The sequence below is a fragment of the Hipposideros armiger genome, unplaced genomic scaffold (assembly GCF_001890085.2).
Source record: "Hipposideros armiger isolate ML-2016 unplaced genomic scaffold, ASM189008v1 scaffold_1, whole genome shotgun sequence".
In the NCBI taxonomy this organism is placed as follows: domain Eukaryota; kingdom Metazoa; phylum Chordata; class Mammalia; order Chiroptera; family Hipposideridae; genus Hipposideros; species Hipposideros armiger.
In genome coordinates, this window is record NW_017731351.1 from 2850912 (window position 1) to 2874385 (window position 23474).

The following is a 23474-nucleotide window of genomic DNA, read 5'->3' on the forward strand; positions in this document are numbered from 1 at the left end:
GTAAAATAGAAATGTGCCTGCTTTACCTATCTCATAGGACAGTTGTGAGCAAATGAAATTACATGAGAATGTATTGGTACTAATAAAAGAGTAATTATGATATGATACATATGACTACTGCTATCAATTCGTTTACAAGCCTACTTGTAGGAGTAAGATGTTAATATGTCAACACCAGGAAAGAAACAGCATCAAGATCTACTGGGACAAAAACCCATTATTTTCTAAAAATGCCATCTTCCTTGTGATGAAAGGAGCCAATCATTGTTAACCTGGAGCTGTGCCTTTTCTAACCCCTAGGTTACAGCAGCAGGCTGTGCTGAGTGGCACCTTGCAAGGCTGATGACCCCAGTGGGCGTAGGAGGCTGTGGCCTGAGGATCTGGGCATCAAGAAATGAGAGGGGTCTGGACCCCATCGAGGCCCTAACTAGGCACTACCGGTAAGGTGCCTTTGCAGTTAGCCGAGCGAGAAAAAGCGCGAAGCCACTTCCACCTTCCACAGAGGGAAAGGACCGCGCGCCAGCCCACCTCACCCAGGCCGCTCCCCCAGCGCCCTGGACTCCCGAGTCCCCAGCCAAGCCCTGCGCCCCGCGTCCCTGCCTCATGGCACGTACGCCGCGCGTCGAACGGCTCGCGGAGCGCGGCCTGAACCCGCGACTTACTGGCCGCTGGGCTGGACCTGCTCTCCAGGTGGTCGAGTCTCCCAGCACCGCCGTTCCGCGCCTCCCGAGACTCGCCTTCCGTCCGAGCCCCAACCGCAGCGACAGCAGCCTTTCCAGGAACGCAGGACCCGGGGGCCTCACACAGCGAAGCCCCAGGAGTCCGAAGAGCCGGGGGGCGAGGGGCGGTTTAGACACGCCCCTGGACACTCCTCAGCTCGCCTCCAGTCCCGGGAGACCAGAGGCGCGGACCCAAGGAGGAGGACGAGGACACGGGGCCCCGCCCCTGACTCCGCCTCCCGCCCCGCCCCACCCCGCCCCGTCCAGAGGCCCGCGTGATCGCACCTCCGACCACTTTTAGCCGACGGGTGCGCACGCGCACTTGCTGGCTTGTTTTGACAGCTTAGGTCGTGTGAGATGTGAGGGAACAGGAAGTGTCGCGAGAGTTAGCATCACACCTCCTTTTAGGCGTTATAACTATGGCGAGCTTGGGGATCCAGGCTGAGCAGGAGCCGCTCTTAGGTGACCAGACACCCGGAAGCAGGTGAGCGGATGTTGGGGGAAGGCACTCTCTCTCCTGCGCTGGCACTGGCCGCCTTCCTGGCGCCAGCCGTACGGGGCAGAACTAGGGGTGCTAGGGCGGCGGGAGCCCGGGCTGGTCGCGCGAGACCCGGAGGTGAGCTCCCACCGCTGAGAAAGGGCGACTGTCGATGAACCGGCGGGTTTTGGAGCAGGTGTCTGAGTTTCAGAAACTCAAACTGCCTCTTGGACTTTCACTTCAAAGGTGCAGGCGCCAAGCTATTCTGCATTTGGCCTTTTCCAAAGCTGAGCACTTGACGCATTTCACAAAAATTATGGTTTTAATTCATACTTGAAGATATAAGTAAACCTGTCTAAAATGGGTTCACTTTTGTCCTATGCCAAATATATAAATAAAGACTAATTGTTTTAGCATTTCAGGCATGAAGTGGATTTGACCCTTATAATTCTGATTATTTTGATCCTACTTTATGGACAGTAATTCAGAATTGTTAGTTTGCCTCTTACTACTTAATTAAGTATGCATTTTTGCCTTTAGGGAATCAGAGTTAAGTATCATTTTTGAAACACAGCAATTATATCTAGTAAATTAATAAATACACAGTTAAATTTAAGCTATGACCACGTTAATTTTTGCTCATTTGTCCCACTTAAGCTCTAAACCTTTATTTCTACCACTTTGCTTGAAACTCTTCGGAAAATGTATTTCTCTGGTTTTTGACTTACTAAATATATTTAATGCAATTTTATCTATATTTTATCTTGAGATCATTACAGTTAATATCAATGCTGAAATACTGTAATAGAGTAATGTCCTCAGCCTATTGATGCATTTTGGACTTTTTGCTTCTGTACTAATTCATTATATACTATACTTTTTAAGTCTTATGTCTGCATTTTAGCTTTTCTGCCTATTCTGTTCCTGGCAGACTATCCCTCATCATGTTTTTGTTACCTGTTGGCAACCTGTTTTGGTTGCTGTCAGCAACCTCTCTTCTCCCTACTTTACTTTGGGACTTCTAGTTTGCTGCTGGGTTGAAAACCACATATAAACTTAATAGAGTTGTGTGCAATTAGATAATGGAAGTTTGACAAAGGGCTAAAGATCTCTCCTATTTTGATGGAATGACATACATAGTGTTAAGCTCATCATATATGTTATATCAGGAACTAATTTAATATACCTGGCACATAGTGGATCTAATGTTCTCTCTCTTCCTTTCCTCTCTACCACCCCCAATCACATCACATTTGGAAAACAAAAAACAAAAAACCTTCCTTTTTGAAGACTAATTTGACTCTAAGGTCTATTTTAGAAAATAATCTTGGAAAAGAAGAAGGTATTTTGTCCGTCTTGCATGTCTTAATTATTTGAAAATATAATTCTTATGTTAAGCTAAATTTAACTTGTGTATGCATATGTGAAAATGTAATGACTACACACACTGATCTCTGGTTAATATACTTGCCCTTAGTCCAGGTCACAGGCCTATATGAAAGATCAACTCAGTCTGGAGGGGCCTGGGTCTCTCTTGGTCCACTAATAGAACACATGCTGGATGAAAGGCAAGTGTCCTGGGAGGTCTCAGGCTAGGAATGTCTTAGGTCACATCAAACCTTCCTGGTGTCGCTTCTTCATCAATTCTGAAATTACACAGCCAAAATATTGGGTCGTCGGGAAAGTCATGACATTTCTGCATTGAAAAACATAGAAAAATATGTCATGACTTTGCCAACGACCCAATAGCTTCCTGCAGCAAAGATAGTTTGCTGTCATGAAGTAGCAGCATGTCCTAATGATGACAGTAATTACCTTTAATACCTAGTAATTATATATAACCCACCTATGGGAGATCTAATTGTTATAGCTAGTTTACTTGATTTTTTTAGACATACTTTTATTCATTTTGTCAGTTTAACAAATATCAACACTCTTGAATAATAAATGTGTAACATGTTAACAATAGCAAAATATTTGGTGTGCAAAATGTTTTGCCTTTTTAAGCTACCTTGTGCCTCCCAAGTTTCTATGTACAGTGATGCATAAATACAACCCATGGAAATTCAAAGAAATAATGCTTATTCATAGATGAATTAGTATGACAAAAACCAATATTAGTAAATTATACCTCTGTCATATCATTTTCGTGACTTCAGCAGAAAGAAAATAAAAGTGTGCCATAGAAAGATTTGCATATAATGAGATAAATATACTACTCTTTTCTCCTTTATACCTAGAGAATGGGATATTATAGAAACCGAGGAGCACTATAAGAGCCGATGGAGATCTATTAGGATTCTGTATCTTACTATGTTTCTCAGCAGTGTAGGTAAGTATTAGAAATTACATGATTTAAAAAATTTATATAAAAATATCATTTAATTTTTAAAACTATTTTTTATTATGGTAAAAACCATATAACTTAAAATTTACCAACCTAACCATTTCTAAGACCAGAAGTATTAAGTATATATACATGGTTGTGTAACCAATCTCCAGAATTTTTTCATCTTGCAAAACTGAAACTCTTCACCCATTAAAAACAACTCATTTCCCACTCCTCCTCGCCCTTCGCAACCCTCATCGTACTTCCTGTTCCTATGAATTTGAGTACTCTAGATACTTCATATAAATGGAATCATACAGTATTTTTCTTTTTATGACTAGTTTGTTTCATTTAGCATAATGTTCTCAAAGTTTATCCATGTTGTAGCATGCGTCAACATTACTCTCCTTTTTAAGGCTGAATAATATTCCATTGTATATATTATAGGGGAGGAAAAACTTTCCTCTCTCTTCTTAGGTTCTGTAGCTGGGGCCTACAAATTAAACTGACTCAAAAGACAGATCAATCTGAGAAAAGGGTACAGATTTACTTGATGTTAATATTTTTACATAACACAGGGGGCTTCATAGAAAAGTGAAAACCCCAAAGAAATGTTTATACTTGGGGGCTTATCTGCCATTTTAACAAAGGGTAATAATTGTGAAGAACTAGATAAAGGCAAGAGGTTTGGGCTTCTAGGATGGTAAATTGTGGGAAAGTAACTAGGAACTATATGGGAGAAACTAGGTGAAGATAAAGGTTATCTTAGCAAGGTTTGCTTGTGTGGACTCATCTCAGCATGGACTCTCCCTCTCCAGGGATAAGAATGTTCTCTTCTTGGTGGTACCGGGAGAGCACCTTTGTCAGAGGAAATTTATACCCTGATTTTAGGCAGAAAGGGGGATGGCAGAGAGCCCTTCCTGCATGTATTGTTTGTTAGTTGCCTTCAGCTCAAAATAATCAATGCAGCCTTTTTTGGGGTGGTTCTGCTCCCCTTCAGTATATTCCTCATTTTGTTTATCCCTTCATCCATTGATAAACACTTGGGTTGTTTCCACCTTTCATCTCTTATGAATAGCTGCTTGAACATGGTTGTGCGAATATCTCTTCAACATTCTGCTTTTAGTTCTTTTGAGTATATACTCAGAAGTGGAATTGCTGGATCATATGATAATTGTATTTTTAATTTTTTGAGGAACTGCTATACTGTTTTCCAGAGCTGCTGCACTATTTATATATCCCACCAACAGGCGGGGTTCACATTTTTACACGTCCTCACCAACTCTTATTTTTTGTTTACTTAATATTAATAGTGGTTATCCTAATGGGCGTGAGGTGGTATCTAGTGGTTTTGATTTGGATTTCCCTGTAGGCATCTTTCCATGTGCATAGTAGCCATTTGTGTATCTTTAGAGAAATGTCTACTTTGCCCACTTTTTAATCAGGTTGTTAATAAGTTGTAGAAGGTCTTTATATATTCTGTATATTAACCCCTTACCAAATATATGATTTGCAAATATGTTCTACCATTCTGGGACTCTTCTTTTCACTGCTGATTGTGTCTTTTGATTCAGATAACTGTTAAATTTTGATGTAGCCCAGTTTATCTATTTGTTTCCTTTTGTTACCTGTGAACCTCATTTAATTTTTATCTTGACACATAACATACAGATAGTAAAGTGCAAGAATCTGAATTTGTATAGCTCGATGTATTTTAATCTATTAACATTACATCTGAAAATACAGTTACTACACAGTAAAACTTCATGAGGAAATATTTTTTAATATTAAGAACTGTAATTATCATATTAAAATGACAAGGAATGAAAATATATGGGAATTATCGATGCTATGATAGCTTTTAAAGGAATGTTTTAGGGAATCAACTTTTTTTCAAGCCTAGACTCTCTAAGTCTGTAGACACTAATTTTACAAGTTCCCTTAGATCAGCAGTTCTCAACCTGTGCGTCGCGACCCCTTTGGGGGTCGAACGACCCTTTCACAGGGGTCGCCTAAGACCATCGGAAAACAAAAAGATACTTACATTACGATTCATAACAGTAACAAAATTACAGTTATAGAGTAGCAACGAAAATAATTTTATGATTGGGGGTCACCACAACATGAGGAACTGTATTAAGGGGTTGCGGCATTAGGAAGGTTGAGAACCGCTGCCTTAGATCGACTTAGTAAAGGGCATTTTACTAACTTGTTTTCCAAATCTTTTCTGTTTATCCCAGTCACCCTCTTGTTCTCTTTCACATACCAGTCTTGTTCATGATTCAACACTGAGTAAAAATAAATTTTAAATAAAGCTAAACTAAAGAAAAAGACAAAATAAAGAATATTTTCAACAATTCTCTGTAATACAATTTCACATTGGATTGTGTATCTGTTAGGGTGCCTTCCTCAAATACCAGGGGAAAACTGTTGATTCCAATTGACTGGGGCTTTGGCTCTGCTTCCCTATAACTAACTTCTTTGGGTTTTGCCCTCGTCTACATATTGGCTTCAATTCTTAGGCTATAGGTGATTATAGCAGCAGTTCCAGGTGTCACATCTATTCAGGCGAGTTTTTATTGATGGAAATTGACTTCTCTTAAACCTCCAGAGAGATAAGGAGTCCTTTCCCAGAGGTCCCAAAATAACCCTTCCCTTACTTCTCACTGGTCAGAACTGATTTTCTTGTATTAATTATGGCCAAGGACTATAATTACATATTCTTTTCAAGCCTTTAATATTTATTTTTCTTCTGACAAAACCTCATTGCTTGATAAATTAGACATTTTGGGGCATAAATTTGTAAATGCAGAATGATATTTTAAAACCCATGCTATAGTTTTCAGGTGTACAATTACAGAATTCTACACCTGAAACCTATGTAACTTTACTAACAATTGTCACCCCAATAAACTTTAATTAAAAATGAACAAACCCATGTTATAGTTAAAAAAATTGTACCTATAAATAGGGTAAAATTATTATAAGTGTAAATAATAGTTTGTCTCTTTACAGGATTTTCCATTGTGATAATGTCAATATGGCCATATCTCCAAAAGGTTTGTACATGTCAACTATTCTTCTCTTAAGTATCTGTTGTAGCAGTAACTCTTATGTAGTTAAGAGTTTTCTAGAGTCTCTTCGGTATTCTCTGATTTAATTGTTACTAGTATAACTTGAGATAATAATTGCTCAAAAAAGGCTTATGAGTAAGGTGATCACATGCTTTCTTGTGCAAACCTGAACAGTCTCGAAGTGAGAGGAGCGCTATTCCAGGAAAACAAGATTATAGCTGGACAGTCCCAGGCACATGCACATGTACGGTCACCTACTTATTAGCCCCTTTCGCATCCCATCGATGGCTTCTCCCTAATAAAAAGAAACTAAACTAGATTTACTGCCACATTTACACTGCTATTTTAAAAGTTAATTTAAAAAATTATATTACATGAAATTATTACCATGACACTAAAAATTCTTTCTATACTAGCAGAGTTATTGGAATTGAAACAGAATATTTAGCAATTGTGGAGCACTATCTTCTTTGCTAAAAATATTTTTCCATGTATCACAGCTCTTTTGATTTCTATGGTCCCTGTATCTAGTCTATTTAACCTCAAAATTCTCAAATGCAAGGTGTTTACAATTAAGTCTACTCAGCACAATATGTTGAATTATGAAAAGGTACACAGATCTTCGAAAGCTCTTCAACGGTAAATTTATTGACTATATGAACTTATAACGTTCTTTGGTAAAACAAATGTAACATTTTCACCAAAAAAACTGTCAATTATTTTTTTCAAGTTATTTCATCATAATATTGAGAGTTCACTGTGTGTCAGGCACAGTACTGAAGCTTTCACAACAACCGTGTGAAATGCTTATTATCACTCCTGTTTGACAGGTAAAGACACTCAGACTCAGAGAAGTTAGGGTAGGTTGCCCAAGGTCACACAGCTAGAAAATGGCAGAATCAAGTGTATCTGAAACCAAAATTTGATTCTTAACCACAGCTGCTATGTTACCTACTACCTTAAAAGTTTTAATTCTTAATTTAAGGCTACTATCTCTTTGATGATAATATATTACCAAATATTACTTAGCTTAAAAGCCATCTGTGAGAAGGATAAAAAGCTATGTCAAAAACCCAGAAAAAACAATTACTACTAAATTGTCTGTCACCCTGTCTGAAGAAATCTGGCACTACTTCGAATCTCTGCATTGGACGGCTGGCCCTAGCTGATAGATAGCCATCAGTCAAGTGATTCTTTAGGCTCTGTTGTCCAGAGATGGGGACAACTCATTTCCAGGAAGACTCATATTCTTAAACCCAGATTTTGAATTGCAAAGATAGGTTATAGGCCTAGGGAAATAGTGGGAACACTCATGCATGAGTTACAATAAAAAATAATAAAACTGGCATATTAGTAAAAATATATTAAGAAATACTAGTTTTATATTGTATAGGTGCAGAGAACATGCTGACATGGCGCTAAGCATTATACATGTGTTGGCTCAAATAATTCCCCTAACAGCTCTGTCAAGTTGTCTTCATTTGACAGATAAAATAAAGCATGCTATTCCCCAGCCCCCGGCTACTCCAATACAGGATTTTTCAGAACCCAGTAAGTACAACCTGGTTCGAAAACATCCTGATGCCTGCAACTGTGCTTATTCATCTTTGTATCCCTATTGCCTAGTTTTTGTCATAGTAAAGGCCTCAATGACTGTTAATTACATGAATAAGCAATAATCTGTAAGTAAATAGTTGAGGAGGCTTGGGACACCTGTATTTATATCTTAGCTCACATAGCAAAGCATTAAGATTTCTAGAACTTTGACTTTGTCAATATTAATGTGTTTAGAGAATGTTTTGAAATACAGTACCACACACTTTGGGTTTTTTGTTTTTTAAGATTTTTTTAGAGAAGATATACATCCAACTTTCATTGAAGTATGTAAAACCAAACAAGTTTACAGATAATAACCATACAATATAAGTGGGTAAAGGTCTGAAAGTAAGTGTGTGTGTGTGTTTGTGAGACAGAGACAGGCATACAGATATACATACACACAGACACAGGTAGACAGACATGGGTTGTTGGGGGACTGTTGCTTGTCCAGACTAAGATCCTGGGAGACTTTCCCAAATCACTTACACCTGAGCCAAGTTTTGAAGGCCTGCAGGAGTTGGTCGCCTGAAGGAAAGGAGGGGGCCCAGGAGCAGGAGGTTGGGAAGGCATTGCTGGTGGAAGGGACAGTAGAGGGACCTGTGCAAAGGTGTAGAGGCAAGAATTTGGGTCATTTTGGGAACTTCAAACAGTTCTACGAGGCTAGAAGTTAGAATTGGGAGGCGGGAGCGTGCAGAGTGATGAAGTTAGAGGGGAGAGACAGTGCCCAGCTTGTGAGTTAGTTTCTCATAATAATCAGTTTAGATTTTATCCTGAAAACCACCATAACCTAGAAACCTTTTTCAAGTGCTAGAATCCTGAATTGTCTATGTTGAAAGGAAACATTAGTAATTGGTTTAATGAGAAAGCTGTCTTTCAGCTTTTGTGTTTTGTCTTCTTTAAGTATTTGACTACGGGTGCCCAGTTTAAAAAAAAAAAAAAGATTTACCATGCTAATGGCTGCTTAGCTTATGGAATAACGTAAGTCTAATAATTTACTTTATAAAACTAAAGAATTTTTTATTTTTATGATGTTTTATATGTACACATGATAATCTTTTTAACTAGATTTTTATGAACCAGATAGTTCCATAATCATTCCAAAAGATGCTTCCCAAGCATTTTTCCTTGTGTATAGTGAATTGTTAGCACACTTGTTTGTAATCCCATATTATAGTTATAAAACTTACGTTAGAATTATTGTTTTTATTTTTTTAATACGAAATATTAGTAAAAATGTATTTAGGTTTTATATGTTATTTTTCTTAGATAACAATTCTTAAAGCATTGTACTTTTTTTTCTGCAGATTGATCAGACAGCTGATGCAAGTTTTTTGGGCTGGGTGATTGCTTCGTTTAGTCTTGGCCAAATGGTAGCTTCACCTGTATTTGGTTTGTGGTCTAATTATAGACCAAGAAAAGAACCTCTTATTGTCTCCATCTTCATTTCAGTGGCAGCCAACTGCCTCTATGCTTATGTCCACGTCCCAGATTCTCATAATAAATACTACATGTTGGCTGCTCGTGGACTGGTGGGATTTGGAGCAGGTAATATGCATGTATGTATATGTTTGCTTGTGTCAGAGTCACATTCATCCTGACATTTATAGCCCAGTCTCACCTGGTGTCACCTCCTCTTAAACTCTTATCCCATGATTCTATATATTATAGATCTGTGACTGCAAACAGACAAATAGCTTCCTATCGTTTTGCCTCCGCTCATGATATTCCCATTACATATAGTTTCTCTCCTCTATTCCTATCATTCTTCATCCTTCAAAATTTAGTTCAAGTTCCACATCGTCCACGAAGCTTTCTTAGGCTACCGTGCCCCTTGCTTATATACTATACTATTTTGCACTGTTTCCATCCTGTGTATCACCAACCAGACAGTAAACTTTGTAATCAGAGACAATTTATGACTTTTTAAAAATAGTCCATGACCCCTAGCAAAGTCTCTTGCACATAATAAGTGGTCAATAAATTTTTTTGAGTTAAATTGTTAGTGGATTTCTTTTTGTTTCTTATATTACAGGTCTAAGCAGAGTTTGTGGTATCTTTCTTTTAAAAATAGTTGTAGCAATCAGTAGTATGCTATTCACTCAGTGCTTTCTAGTTAATGATGAAAAATAGTTTAACATTTTTGTCGTGCTTTTTCATTCGTTCAAATATTTAACTGTTTTCATATTACTAAAATTAATATTTTCTATTAATTGCATTGGCTCAATATACATGCTTTGTAAGATCATAAAGAGGAAGCAGTGACTATACTATAGATTAATATTTCTTCTTCTGTATAAAGTCAAAATAAGTTGAATTCTATAAACTGAAGGATATTTTGTTACTTTGGATTATTGTGTCTTTTCTTAGGAAATGTAGCAGTTGTTAGATCATATATTGCTGGTGCTACTTCCCTTCAGGAAAGAACGAATTCCATGGCGAACACAAGTGCATGTCAAGCATTAGGTTTTATTCTAGGTCCAGGTAAGTATTTTTCACTTTCATTACTTGAATTTGTTTTGGGAAAACTTTTGAGGTTCAACTTTAAATGAAATCCAAGAAGAAAACCTCATAGGTGAAGGGGAAGGGAGGGAAATTAATATTTTTTGATCCAGCAGTGAGACTAGGCTCTTTATATATGGCAACTCCTAAATTAAGTGCTGTCAGTCCATTTTTACAGATTAAGGCACCAAAGCATAGAGAATCTGAGGTTCAAACCTATACTCCAAAGTATATGTTCTGTGAGTAATCACTTAGCTTGACATCTCTGCAAGAGTTTGCTGTCTTTTTCCATTTATTAGAAACAAAATCCTTTCAGCTGAAGGATTTCCCATAAGTTACAGGAGGTTCTTTACCCCTTTGCTCTTTGCCCATACCTTTAATTAAGACTTTTTACTGTTGAAGAAAATGAAAGTTTTAAAAACACTATTTTCTTCCTCTTCCAAAGCGTCGGTCCTTTAACTGAGTATAAAAAAACAGTAACAAGATTTAATACTTGCCCAAGACCAATTTTTTTCTGAATAATTAGTAATTCCTTATGCCTAGAATAACACTGAAAAACCATATAATTGGCTCATGCACTGAATATTGAAGTTTTGAATATCATCAGTTTGAATCCAACCCAGTTTACTTCATCATTAACAGCTCACCCCAGTTTCCATTCCTTCCTCCTATTTAGCCAAGAAAAAGCTCAACAGAGAGAATCTAATTCATCATTCACCAATATCTAATATTTTCACTTTAGTATTCTGGAGTAAAACGTAAGCACAGATGTAGAATAATTGGATCTACTGCATATTATAAAGTACATGAAGACACAGTCTGGGTCTTTTTTATTTACCACTCTACCCTCAGTATCTAGGACAGTAGCTTTTATAGACTTACCATATTTCCCCATGTAACGCACCCTTTTTCAAAAAATTTGGGGTAAAAAAACTGGGTGCATCTTATACAGTGGTTGTAGATTTTTTTTTACTTGCATTTCCTGCAAGTGATGAAGTGTTATATGAATTTTATGATGACTAAAACTTGAGTTCAGTAACTTTATGTAATACATTTTTTTCAAATTTTGTGCCCCAAAATTAAGGTGCATCTTATACATGGGAGTGTCTTATACATGGGGAAATACAGTAGGTTCTCAGTAAATATGCTGACCACCTAAAAAAGTGTTTTAGATTGCCCCATTAAAGTTTTGTATTATAGATGAGTAAACGTAGGCCTGAAAGGATTAGATGACTTTTCCAATAATGACCACGTCAACAAGCACTGGCATTAACCCAGTGTCCACTGTGTGCTAGGTGCCGCTCCAGGGGCGGTGTCTTACTTAATCCTCACCCTCAGTTACATGTGACTCACTGGAAGAGCCAGATATACTCACAGGATCTAAATCAGGAGAGCAAACCAGGACTCTCCCAATCTTGTTTTTTGCTGCAAATCCAAATTTAAAATATTAAATATATATAATTTAAATACTGTACACACAATAATATTTTAAAATATTTACTTGAAATGTGACATTTTTTATAATGAAATTGATGAAACTTTTATAATTTATTTATGGAAGAAATTGGATAATTTAAATTTCCTATGGAGATTTTGTTAAAAAAGAAGTTACTGACAAGTTACTTTAGATATAACCCCTTGTGAATTAATTCATGTACACCAGTGTTTCTCAAACTTTTTCATTAGTGACTTGCTAAGGAGCCTTTTTAGATTTTTTTTTTCTAACCACTCCATCCCATGATCTTTTTTTTTCTTAAAGATTTTTTTTTTATTTTATTGGGGAATTGGGGGAAGAGGAACAGACAAGTTGCTATCCTTTTGTTCTTCAGTCTAGTTGTGGAGGACGTTGCTTCACTAGCCCAAGTTGGCACCATCATTGCGCTCTTCCCGGATGAGGCAGATCAGTCGCCGGCTTCTGGATGGCCGCTCATGGCGGCTGCTGGCAGCTCACGCTGGCTGCTGGCTACACACAGTAGCCCATGGCAACCCACCTGCCGTCGCTGGCGACTCACGGCAGCCCAGCTCCAGGTTGAGCTGCTGTTCAGCATCTTAGCTATAGAGGGCAGTGTCACTGGCCTTTATGTGGAATCCGAACCGGGGACCTCTGGCGTCCCAAGCCAGCTCTTAACCAGTGCGCCACTCGGCCGGCCCCATGCCATGACGTTTTAACACAAGAGATCTACTGCATATCGTTTATGGACTCTGCATATTTGTGCTTTACAAGTATATAGAAAAAGTAAATTTTTGCTCCCCAAGTTTTCTTCCCTTTGGTGAGATGATGTAGATGGATGATTGCATCATGTTACTTCCCATTTTGTGATAAATGTCTTTCACATTTTTTAGCTTCTGCCTCCCTTATAATAATTTATCTGTGTACATTTTAATTAGTTTTTCAGACCTGTTTTGCACTCATTGGAGAAAAGGGTGTGACATGGGAGACTATAAAGCTGCAGATAAACATGTATACAGCACCAGTCTTACTTGGCGCCTTCCTGGGAGTTTTAAATATTCTTCTGATCCTTATTATATTAAGGTAATTAGAAATGATAAAACTATATTTGCAGATTGTGAAGTTAAATAAACATTATCATTGTTGGGGGATAATTATTCCTATGAAGTCTTTATTTCGTATTTGATAGCTATAGTTGTGTTCATGTTTTTTGATCAGCTAATGCACATAGTGCTTGTACCTAAATAACAGGCAATCTGAGAAATAAGAACAGATTATAAAATCTGAAGATTCAAGGTTTGGATTTGATTTACTAACTATAGGTTTTTAAGTAGGAGAATGTCATGAAAACAACATTTTAAGTAGATTAATGATTAGTATCAACCTTTAATACAAAAATTGCTTCAAATATATCTCCTATCTTTTATATATTAGAAGAAATTTTATCTGCTATCTTTTATATATTAGAAGAAATTTGATAAAACTACAGAAACTTTGTACTTTATATTTCTTTGGAGTGCTTTAACCAGGTCCAAAAGTATTTGTAATCACTGGAAAACTTCAAATACTGGTTAATATAGACCATATATGTTTTTGGATGAATCTAGGGTTTTTTTTATATGATAATAAGAATCATGACTTGTATCTTTTAAGTTTTATTGGTTATATCTCATGGTAATAATTTCATTACTTAGAAGCTAGTAGAAGAAACTATATCAGAATTTGAAAAAAATAGAAGGCTAGTATTAAATTTAAACCATTTATCTATTATACTAAGCCTCTCATGGATACAATATTTATGTTTTTCTTTTTAAGAGAACATCGTGTGGATGACTCAGGACGACAGTGTAAAAATATTAATTTTGAAGAAGGTACTATTAACCTGTTTAACTAAATTACTATAACATTGTCAAAGTATTTCTAATGATTCTGTCTGTTTGGTGTGTACTTGGATTTTGCTTCTGAGGATAATACAAGGAGCGACTGGGGGAAGACCTTCAAAGTTGAAAGTTACCTAAATTGATTTTTTTAAAAAGGCATACCGATATCAATTATTTGGTGTTCACAAATGCCAGGGTTAAAACGATTGCTAAAAAACTTTTGTCTTGTTTTCGAAGAGCCAATATCCTAAAACCAGTTTTCTTTGTGTGATTAGAAAGAGAGGTCATAACCCTAAGTTTTGTTTCCAAGGCACTTAATTGCCCCCAAGTATCGCACGCTACTTCCAAACCTCATTTATTATTGGAGAATGAACTCCTTCTCAGGAATCCTGATATATAAAGTCAGATACTATTATGAAAAAAATTATGGAAACTTACTGTGTCTTAAGAATTTCACTGCCTGCCCCCTGCTGCTACACATACACTTAAAGACAGCATAAATGCACACATTTGTGCATTACTTAACTTGGTTTACTCTGAATAAGTGGGTAAGTTATAAAATAGCATGACAGATGTATGAGTATATAAGTGGATCTATAAGGTTTCATATTTCTCAGTTATATCAGGAATAGCTTATACTGAATGTGTAGCTTAATTACATAGTTCAAGGTAATTCAGTATACTCACTTGGCCCTCCTAATTTATGAAAAAAACCATCAGAACTTGGTGGTCCTCTGCAAAATATATTTCTTGCAAAAATATAAACGATAACATAAGGAGTTAAAAAAAAATGTCGTGGGGCGGCCGGTTAGCTTAGATGGTTAGAGCACAGACCCATAACACCAAAGTTACCGCTTCGATTCCCACATGGGCCAAGGAGCTGTGATCTCCACAACTAGACTGAAGCAACTACTTGACTTGGAGCTGATGGGTCCTGGAAAAACACACAGTTCCCCAATAAAATTTCTGGAAAAAAACAACAAAAACCCCACAAAAATCAGATATAAAAATTTTTTTTAAAAGAACTGTCATAATGACATAAGGCAATTGACTAATTTCACATAGCATTGAAATTCAAAATATATATTGAAGTGAATCAGGACTGAGAACTCATTTAAACTATTTGAGGTTTTCATGAAATCTTCATGAGTTTAGATTTAGGTAAGGTAGAAAAAAAAACCTGCACCTGAAATTTAAAGGAAATGTATTCAGTATGAGATGATTTTATAGAATTCTATACATTCCTTTTTAGAATGAGACACCAAATAGATCAGAGTATTTCCTATAGAATTGAAGTGTATTTGAGAAGAAAAGTTACTTAACTTTTAAATGCCATTTAAAAGTTATTTCTGTCATATAAATTGTTACTTTTCAACTGTTTTGAAGCCTAAAAATGATTTTAAATATTTAGTCATAGAATTTGCTACCTATAATTTCTCCACGTGTAGGGAATATAATTTTTCTCCTGTTCACTACAGGAAGTGCAGATGAAGTTCAGCTTCCACAGGGAAATATCGATCAAGTTGCTGTTGTGACCACCAATGTTCTGTTTTTTGTGGTCCTGTTTATCTTTGCCCTTTTTGAAACGTAAGTTTTATTTTGTCTGCATCTGAATAAATTATGTAAAAAAGCTTGTATTCCTTAATGCAGTATTAAACAGGCATATAGATGTTCTCAAAAACTTTTTCTTGTCATGATGTAAAAACTATAAATTTTATGATTTTTAACTTGAATGTAGTTAATTCTGTCTGTAATCTACCCTTATCTCCCTTATAAAATAATCCGTTTCACTAGTCTTTCTCCCTTTCCTCTGTTTTATGATAAGTATAATTATAAAACTTTAATTTGTCATTAAGGTATGTCACTCCCTACATATGTATATGGGTTTCAGTGTGGCAGTTTTAACTCTGTTTAAGCCCTGATCCTGAAAAAAACAAAAACAAACTAGGATGACACATTACACAATCTCTGCTTTGTGTTAGCTTTGTTGACCTTTGGCTCTCATATGGCTTTTCTACTTTTAAAATACCTTTCCATTAGGAGGAGAAGGTCGACGATGGCAGAATAGAAAAAAAAATTATTTATGGAAAAAAATGCCTGTCCATTATAAAAATAGTACATGCTTGTTGTAAATATTCCAAGCACTACAACTGTATTTCCACACCCATTCCTTTCCCTGGAGGTAACCACTGCCAATAACTGCTAATTTTTCAGTGTGTATTTTTTCAAAAATTTTTTCCATACAACTGTGTCTGTGTGTGTGTGTGTGTGTGTGTGTGTGTGTGTGTGTGTGTGTATTAAACATAGAATATGTGATATTACCATTTGACAACTTGGTTCATTCTCTTACCAATACATCGTAACATTTTTATGCCAGTACATGTGGATTTGCTTGATTTTTTTTTAATTTTTAAAATTATTGAGAAATAAGGACGTTTCAGCTCATCAGATTTTGGGAGCATTTAAAAAATTCTAAAGAATACATACTATAAAATTTACCATCTTAACTATTTTTAATTGTACAATTCAGTGGCATTAAGAACATTTACAATGTTGTGCCACCATCGCCAGTCCAGAACTTTTTCATTATTCCAAACAAAAGCTCTACACTCAAACAGTAAGTCTCTAATCCCCCTCACCTGCGCCTCTGTTAGTGTTAAAAGGGGTGCAAATTCTTGAATGTGTCTGTATCATTATTAAAACATCTTTGAAATTTAAGTAACAAGGACTATGATTTAAATAAAATTTCTTTTTTGTTTTTCTTAGCATCGTTACTCCATTAACAATGGATATGTATGCCTGGACTCGAGAACAAGCTGTATTATATGATGGAATAATACTTGCTGCTCTTGGAGTCGAGGCAGTTATTACTTTCATGGGGATTAAATTACTCTCCAAAAAGTAAGTTGTCTGTCTTTGGTTTTGTTTCAAGTCTGTTTTTTAAAAGTGAAACATGAAACGGAGTTAACAATGTAAATGAATGTGTTAGTAAAATAATTTAAAGATTTTCTCTCATGTATGAGTTTTACTCCTTTAACATTAGTAAACAGATTTAAAATGTATTAAGGGAGCATGATCTACGCCATATGACATATTCTTTAGTAAAGCATGATATTTTACAAAGTAAATAATTATCTTCTATAATGTTTTATTTAAAGTGTTTCTAAAAGTATATTTCATAAAACATTGTTCTGCTGCATGGTAATATGTTATGCAACAAAAAGATTCAATAGTTAAGTCTGGAAAGTTGTGGTTAAAATAACCGAACTTCTTTACTCCAAAACTTCTAAATCTTTAGTACATACATACTATATCACCATTATGACAAATACAGCATATAGCATTTCTGAAAGTTATTTGTAACTGACCACAGAACACTTTTTTAAAGAAGCATTTTGTAAAAGTACAACTGTGAAGAACACGCTTTAGGGGAAATGCTTGTATACAATTTAAGTTCATTCATATCTGGGGTGGGACATTAGTAGATCAATTTAGACAGCTCTAACAATGTAATTATTTCTGAGATACTTTAATAGTACTTTAGAACCTTAATAAAGTTCTAAAAATCAGTTAGCAAAATTGAGTCAGTGTGCCAAGTTAGGTGCTATGGGGGATACTATGAAGATTCCTGTTCTTACAGAGCCAAGTAGGGGGCCAAGATATAGATGTAAACATAGACATAGATTCATATTCAAAGTTAAGTAGTAGGAAATGCATTACATCTTGCTACAGAAGTAGAGCAGTGCTGCTGATAGGCATTCTTACAGACTGTCCAATCCATACCTTCAAAGAGCCTGTATTCTATTGGGGGTAAGCGAGTAAACACAAATATGAGGTCAGGTAGGGAACTACCGTATTTCCCCATGTATAAGACGCTCCCATGTATAAGACGCACCTTAATTTTGGGGCCCGAAATTTGAAAAAAAGTGTATTACATAAAGTTATTGAACTCAAGTTTTATTCATCGTAAAATGCATACAACTCCTCATCACTGTCAAAACTCCCAACCATTAGCTTGTCCTCATCTGTGTCTGATGACTAATCAGTGTCATCATAGATTGCCTCATCCTCAGTTCCATCTATGGCGTTTGAAATACCACACTTCTTAAATGACTTGACAATGATCTACAACCACTGTATAAGACACACCCAGTTTTTAGACCCCAAATTTTTCGGGAAAGGGTGCGTCTTATACATGGGGAAATACGGTAAGTATTATGAAGGAGAGTAGAGCAGAGACAGAGAACAGAGTGGCAAGGCAGGGTTGGGAGAGAGGGGAAATGCTATTTTGATAGAGTGCTCAAGGAAGGCATGCTTGTGGAAGTTAGATCCCAGCGGAGACCTCAGCCCTCAGAGAAATCAGAGAACAGCCTCACACTGGCCTGGAATTCTCCTCCCCCAAAAGACTGAGCTTTGCCTGTTTCAGGACAAGCAGGAAGGCCAGTCCGACCAGAGCAGAATGAGAGAACAGCAAACGTGAGATGAGGTTAGAAAGATGTAAAGCCTTGTGGGTATTCTGAGGGTGATGGGAAACGTTTGGGTTTGTTTTGTTTTAGGAAGCCTATGGTCTTGTTTGTATATTGCACTTTTTATTATGGGAAATTTCTAACATAGACAAAGGTGTAGAGAGCATCATGTACCAAATCTCTAATATCCATTACCCAGCTCAACAATGACAGACCCCTGGTAATCTTGATGCATCTACACCTCCTCCTCCTCCTCCTCCATGTCCCTTACACTTGCATGATTCTGAAGTCGATCCCAGACATCATTTCACATCTTCTATAAATATTTCAGTGTGTATCTCTAAAAGTTAATGACATTATCACATCTAAAATTAGAAAATTAAGTGATTTCTAAATATAATAAAATATCCAGGCAGTATTCAGATTTTTCTCTAGTTTCACATGGGTGATTTTTTTTATTTTGTTCCATGGCTTAATCATGTTACTCAAACTCTTAAGTTTCTTAAATCTTTTTTACTATATGTTTCTTTTTAATCTCTCTCATTGCAAAATGCTAGTATTTTAATTCTATCATTCCTTTATTTGTATAGGAAAGACAGGGTGATTCTTTTGTACCTTCTTTTGTAAAGGAAAGACGGGGTGATTCTTTCCTTTTATCAACAGATTTTTAAAATAAAGAGTTGGTTCCATACCATCCTCTAAAATGGCATTTTATTTTAATCCAGCATGAATTCATAAATTATAACCTTTTTATGTGTTTCAGTCCATTGTCATTACTGTTGTTTTTGGTGTTCACATTGTCATGCTTGTGGTCATTCTGGCTAGGAGCCCTTTTATCATGACCCAGTAGTCACTGATACCGCCTGTACCCTCTTGTATGACAAGATGCCCAGGTTCATCTAACACATTTTCTGTCCCAGACCTGAAATCAGCCAGTTTTTAGAGGAATCCTGGTTCCTTTTAGTGCGAAATTATATTTAGCATTCAGATTAATTGGTATATCACCAAATTATAGTTTTCTAGTTTATTATAGTTTTTTAAATTATAAAAGTAATGAAACTATGTTATAATATTTCATTTTTAAATTAGAGTTTCTGTTCTTTAACAGGATTGGCGAGCGTGCTATTCTACTGGGAGGACTCATCGTTGTATGGGTTGGCTTCTTTATCTTGTTACCTTGGGGAAATCAATTCCCCAAAATACAGTGGGAAGGTATAGCCATACATAATTCTATAACGTTAGCCCTGTTGTTCATCTAAAATTAACAAGTAATGTACTGTATTAATTTTGTTGTTACAGATTTACATAATAATTCAATCCCTAATACCACATTTGGGGAAATTGTTATTACTCTTTGGAGGTCTCCGAGCCCAGATCACAGTGAAGAACCAATTGGCTGCCCCGCTGAACAAGCCTGGTGCCTCTACACCCCCATGATCCATCTGGCCCAGTTCCTCACGTCAGCTGTGCTAATTGGGATGGGCTACCCCTCCTGCAATGTCATGTCCTATACATTATACTCAAAAATTCTGGGACCAAAGCCTCAGGTGAGTCAGTTACCCTGCCATTGCAATTATGTGAAATAGACTTGTAAGCGCTCACATTTTGTGCTACCATTCTCTATTTTCACACAATCTGACTTGGGGGATTTTTATCATATTCAGCATTTTGAATTTTTAAAAAACCGACACCTTTCGTAAAGTACTTACAGGATTTGTATGCTAGAATTTAACAAAAAATACTATAAGATAGAACTCAAAGATCTCTTGAACTCAGAGACTGAGCTCAAAAATGATTTTCATAGAACTGCAGCATAAAGTTCTGAAACTCATTCTTAAGCTAGGCAACAGTTAGAAAACCAAATCTGATGGGCACATTTGAATCTAGGCTTAATTGCTTCTGGCCCTAGGAACAATTCCTAAAAGATGAAAACAACAGTCTTGAAGTATACAGCAGCTATGTATACTTTAAAATTAGTTTTTATAAGAATTTCCATGATTATCATATAAAAATTAGAAAACATATAGCAGTAAAATGGACCAAAAATATCAGAGATATTGACTACTTATTCTTTTAAGCAACTGCTGAGCATTCCATTCATTAAGTGTACCATAATTTATTTCCTCAATGTACCAGTTATGGACAGTTACGCTGTTTTCACTTGGGGATGTTAAAAGCAATGCTGTGCTGCACATTCTTGGGCAGACTGCATGGGCTGTAGTTTTGGGAGCAGTACTTGGAGGAGCGGCACGCTGCCTCGCGGAAGCGGGTACAGTGGAGTCAGCCAAGCATGTCTTCAAGTCTCTTGGAAAAGTTACTTGAATTTTCTGATTCAGTGTCCACATTTGTTAAATGGAGATAACACCAATCATAGAAATTTGTGAACACCTGGAAACAATATATGTAAAGCAGCTAACAGTGTTTGGAAAATAGCAAGTACAAAATAAATGTTAGCCTTAAAAGGTAAATTGATAAATCATATTGTTCCCAGGGCTTCAGCAGACATTAAGTTTGTCCCTTTCATCTACTTATTTTTCCTAATCTGACTCTATCAAGTTTATTATTCATTATTTGCAGTATTTATAGAGAGGCATTTTATATTTAATTCACAAACAAAAGATGGAGAAAGTGATTCCTGTGAGTTTCCCATAGCTTGGTAATTGTAGCATCATCCTTGTTTCTAAAATAACTAAACTTTAGTGTCAATCTGCTTCTCCCCTCCCCACCACACAGGGTGTGTATATGGGCTGGTTAACAGCCTCTGGAAGTGCAGCACGGATTCTTGGACCCGTGTTCATCAGCCAAGTGTACACCTCCTGGGGCCCACGATGGGCATTCAGCCTCGTGTGTGGAATAGTGGTGCTCACCATCACACTGCTGTGCGTGGTCTACAAAAGACTCATTGCTTTTTCTGTAAGGCATGGATGGACTCAAGAGCAACCTCGCTAAGACTGTGATGGAAGTACTTGCTACATGGGCCTTCCTTTACTAAGGCTCTGCTTGACAATTGGTATGAGTCAGTTTCCAAAAGTCAGGCTTCAGATACTGCATATTTTGAGGAACAAGAACATATATTTAATAACACAGGGAATTCTATTAATATGTGTAATCGTGAACAGTTACATTCTCAGAAAAGAAATATTCTTTTTTTTTAAAGAAATATTCTTCATATAACACCTTTCTGGGGGTTGTATGAACTCATGAATGAATGGACAGTGGTCTACGAATGTGAAATTATACTCGTCTTTAAGTTATTATTTTGAATACTACACCTTCAGCCTTACCTCACTAAGTAACCCATAAGTTAACAGATCAGTAGAAATGATGCTAATACTGGAGCAGTCAAGAGTAAGAGATCAAGATGGCTTTCACTACCTTTAGTAGGGCTAACTACTTTCTTCATTCAAGTGCTAATAAGTAACTCACTTTAGAAACAAGCCAGTGTGTTATTGTACACATATAATGAACAGCAAAATAATTACTGGTTTCAACTCCTATAAATTCTGGAGAAAATCTATTACTTTAATTATTTACTTTTCCCATCTCTTAGTAGTGGCAGAGTAGTAGACACAGCAGGTTTCAGCCTAAGTCTGCGTAGCTATTCAGAGCTGCAGACTTATATTTGGGTGGACCACGATGGCCCCAATCTTGTCAGACTATAAATACTTGAGGCAAAATGGCTTTAATCTAACAGTTCACTGAGCTTACTAGAGTATGCGGTCTCTGTGTATACATCTCTACCTCTACCTCAGTTGAATGCTGTTAAAAGGAACTAGTACAGAACTATGTATACGGATAATATTACCAAAAAAGTAAAAATATTTCTAAATACTTTTCCACGTTTTCTACTCTTGTTATATTTTCAAACCTGACTGAACACCATAATCTGCACTTTATACTAGGTTTGCTGCACTTTTTTTAAAGACCTGAACAACTGAAATTTATTCCTCAGTTCTGGAGGCTAGCTAGACATCCAAGGTCAAGGTGTTGACAGGCTGATTTCTTCTAAGGCTTCTCTCCTTGGCTTGTAGATGGCTATCTTCTCCCTGTGTCTTTTGTTTGTTTTTTCCAGCTTTACTGAGCTATAATTGACATGTAACATTGTGTAAGTTTAAGGTGTACAACTTGTTGATTTGATACACTTATATATTGGAGACTGATTACCACCATAATCAGCTCCTCCATCACATTACATAACTACCACTCCATTCTTGTAGTCACAACATTTAAGATCTGCTCTCTTAGCAACTTTTAAGTATATAATACATTATTCGCTATAATCAGCATGCTGTACCTTAGATCCCCAGAACTTATTAATCTTTTATTTTTAAGCTGAGCCATCCTGCCACCTGTTGGCAGCTCAGCAGCTGCTCAGCTCGGGTTGGGAATTGAACTGCTGTTGCTCAGAGTTCAAATTCTTGAGCGAGCTCTTAACCAACTGATCCACTCGGCCGGCCCAACTTATTCATCTTGTAACAGTAAGTTTGTAGCCTTTGACCAACATCTCCACATTTCCTCCATCCCCCAGACCCTGGCAACTGTCATTCCACTCTCTGCCTCTAATACTTCAGCTTTTTTAGATTCCACATACAAGTGATATACCTAGCATAATGCCCTCAGGGTCCATCCATGTTGCCACAAATGGCAGGATCTTTCTTGTGGCTGAATAATATTCCATTTATATATTACAGAGGGTGCCAAAAAAATGTATACACTCTCTCTCTCTCTCTATATATATATATATATACACACACACACACACACACACATATACACATTTTAAGATAACATTAAAATGTCTATACCTTTTATTGGCACCCCTAGTTTTTTTGGCACGCTGGTATATTTAAAACAGATGTGATATTTCACTGTGGTTTTGATTGTATTTCCCTGAGGATTAGTGATGTAGAGCACCTTCTTACGTACCTGTTGACCATTTGTATGTCTTCTCTGGACAAATGTCCATTCAGATCCTCTGCC

General features: G+C 36.7%; 2 protein-coding genes across 5 annotated transcripts in view; one reads left to right on the top strand and one right to left on the bottom strand.

Moving 5' to 3' along the window:
- ABHD18 (abhydrolase domain containing 18) overlaps positions 1-932 on the bottom strand; it is a 41592-nt gene extending 40660 nt beyond the window's left edge. For all 3 annotated transcript variants that reach the window (XM_019664570.1, XM_019664650.1, XM_019664410.1), the window contains exon 1: positions 663-932. The gene's annotated coding sequence lies outside the window, so the exon portion shown is untranslated. The remainder of the gene's footprint in view (positions 1-662) is intronic.
- Positions 933-991: 59 nt separating this feature from the next.
- On the top strand, positions 992-22811 carry MFSD8 (major facilitator superfamily domain containing 8). Of its 2 annotated transcripts, none has more exons than XM_019664766.1 (12): positions 992-1203; positions 3438-3529; positions 6542-6585; positions 9504-9744; positions 10567-10680; positions 13087-13231; positions 13964-14019; positions 15507-15615; positions 16795-16929; positions 19603-19706; positions 19794-20041; positions 21228-22811. In XM_019664766.1, the coding sequence occupies exons 1-12, from the start codon at positions 1139-1141 to the stop codon at positions 21441-21443; spliced, it is 1569 nt and encodes a 522-aa protein (XP_019520311.1). In that variant the 5' UTR covers positions 992-1138; the 3' UTR covers positions 21444-22811. The 2 variants fall into 2 exon arrangements, with proteins under 2 accessions (XP_019520311.1, XP_019520392.1); XM_019664847.1 differs by lacking the exon at positions 992-1203 and adding an exon at positions 1259-1335.
- Positions 22812-23474: the final 663 nt, after the last annotated feature.

What these genes read in the sequence shown, in the direction of transcription:
- MFSD8 (XM_019664766.1), top strand. Translation starts at nt 1,139, where the DNA reads ATGGCGAGCTTGGGGATCCAGGCTGAGCAGGAGCCGCTCTTAGGTGAC. An exon ending in GACCAGACACCCGGAAGCAG is followed by an intron (nt 1,204 to 3,437) that starts GTGAGCGGATGT and finishes CTTTATACCTAG; the next exon opens with AGAATGGGATATTATAGAAA. An exon ending in CTGATCCTTATTATATTAAG is followed by an intron (nt 13,232 to 13,963) that starts GTAATTAGAAAT and finishes TTTCTTTTTAAG; the next exon opens with AGAACATCGTGTGGATGACT.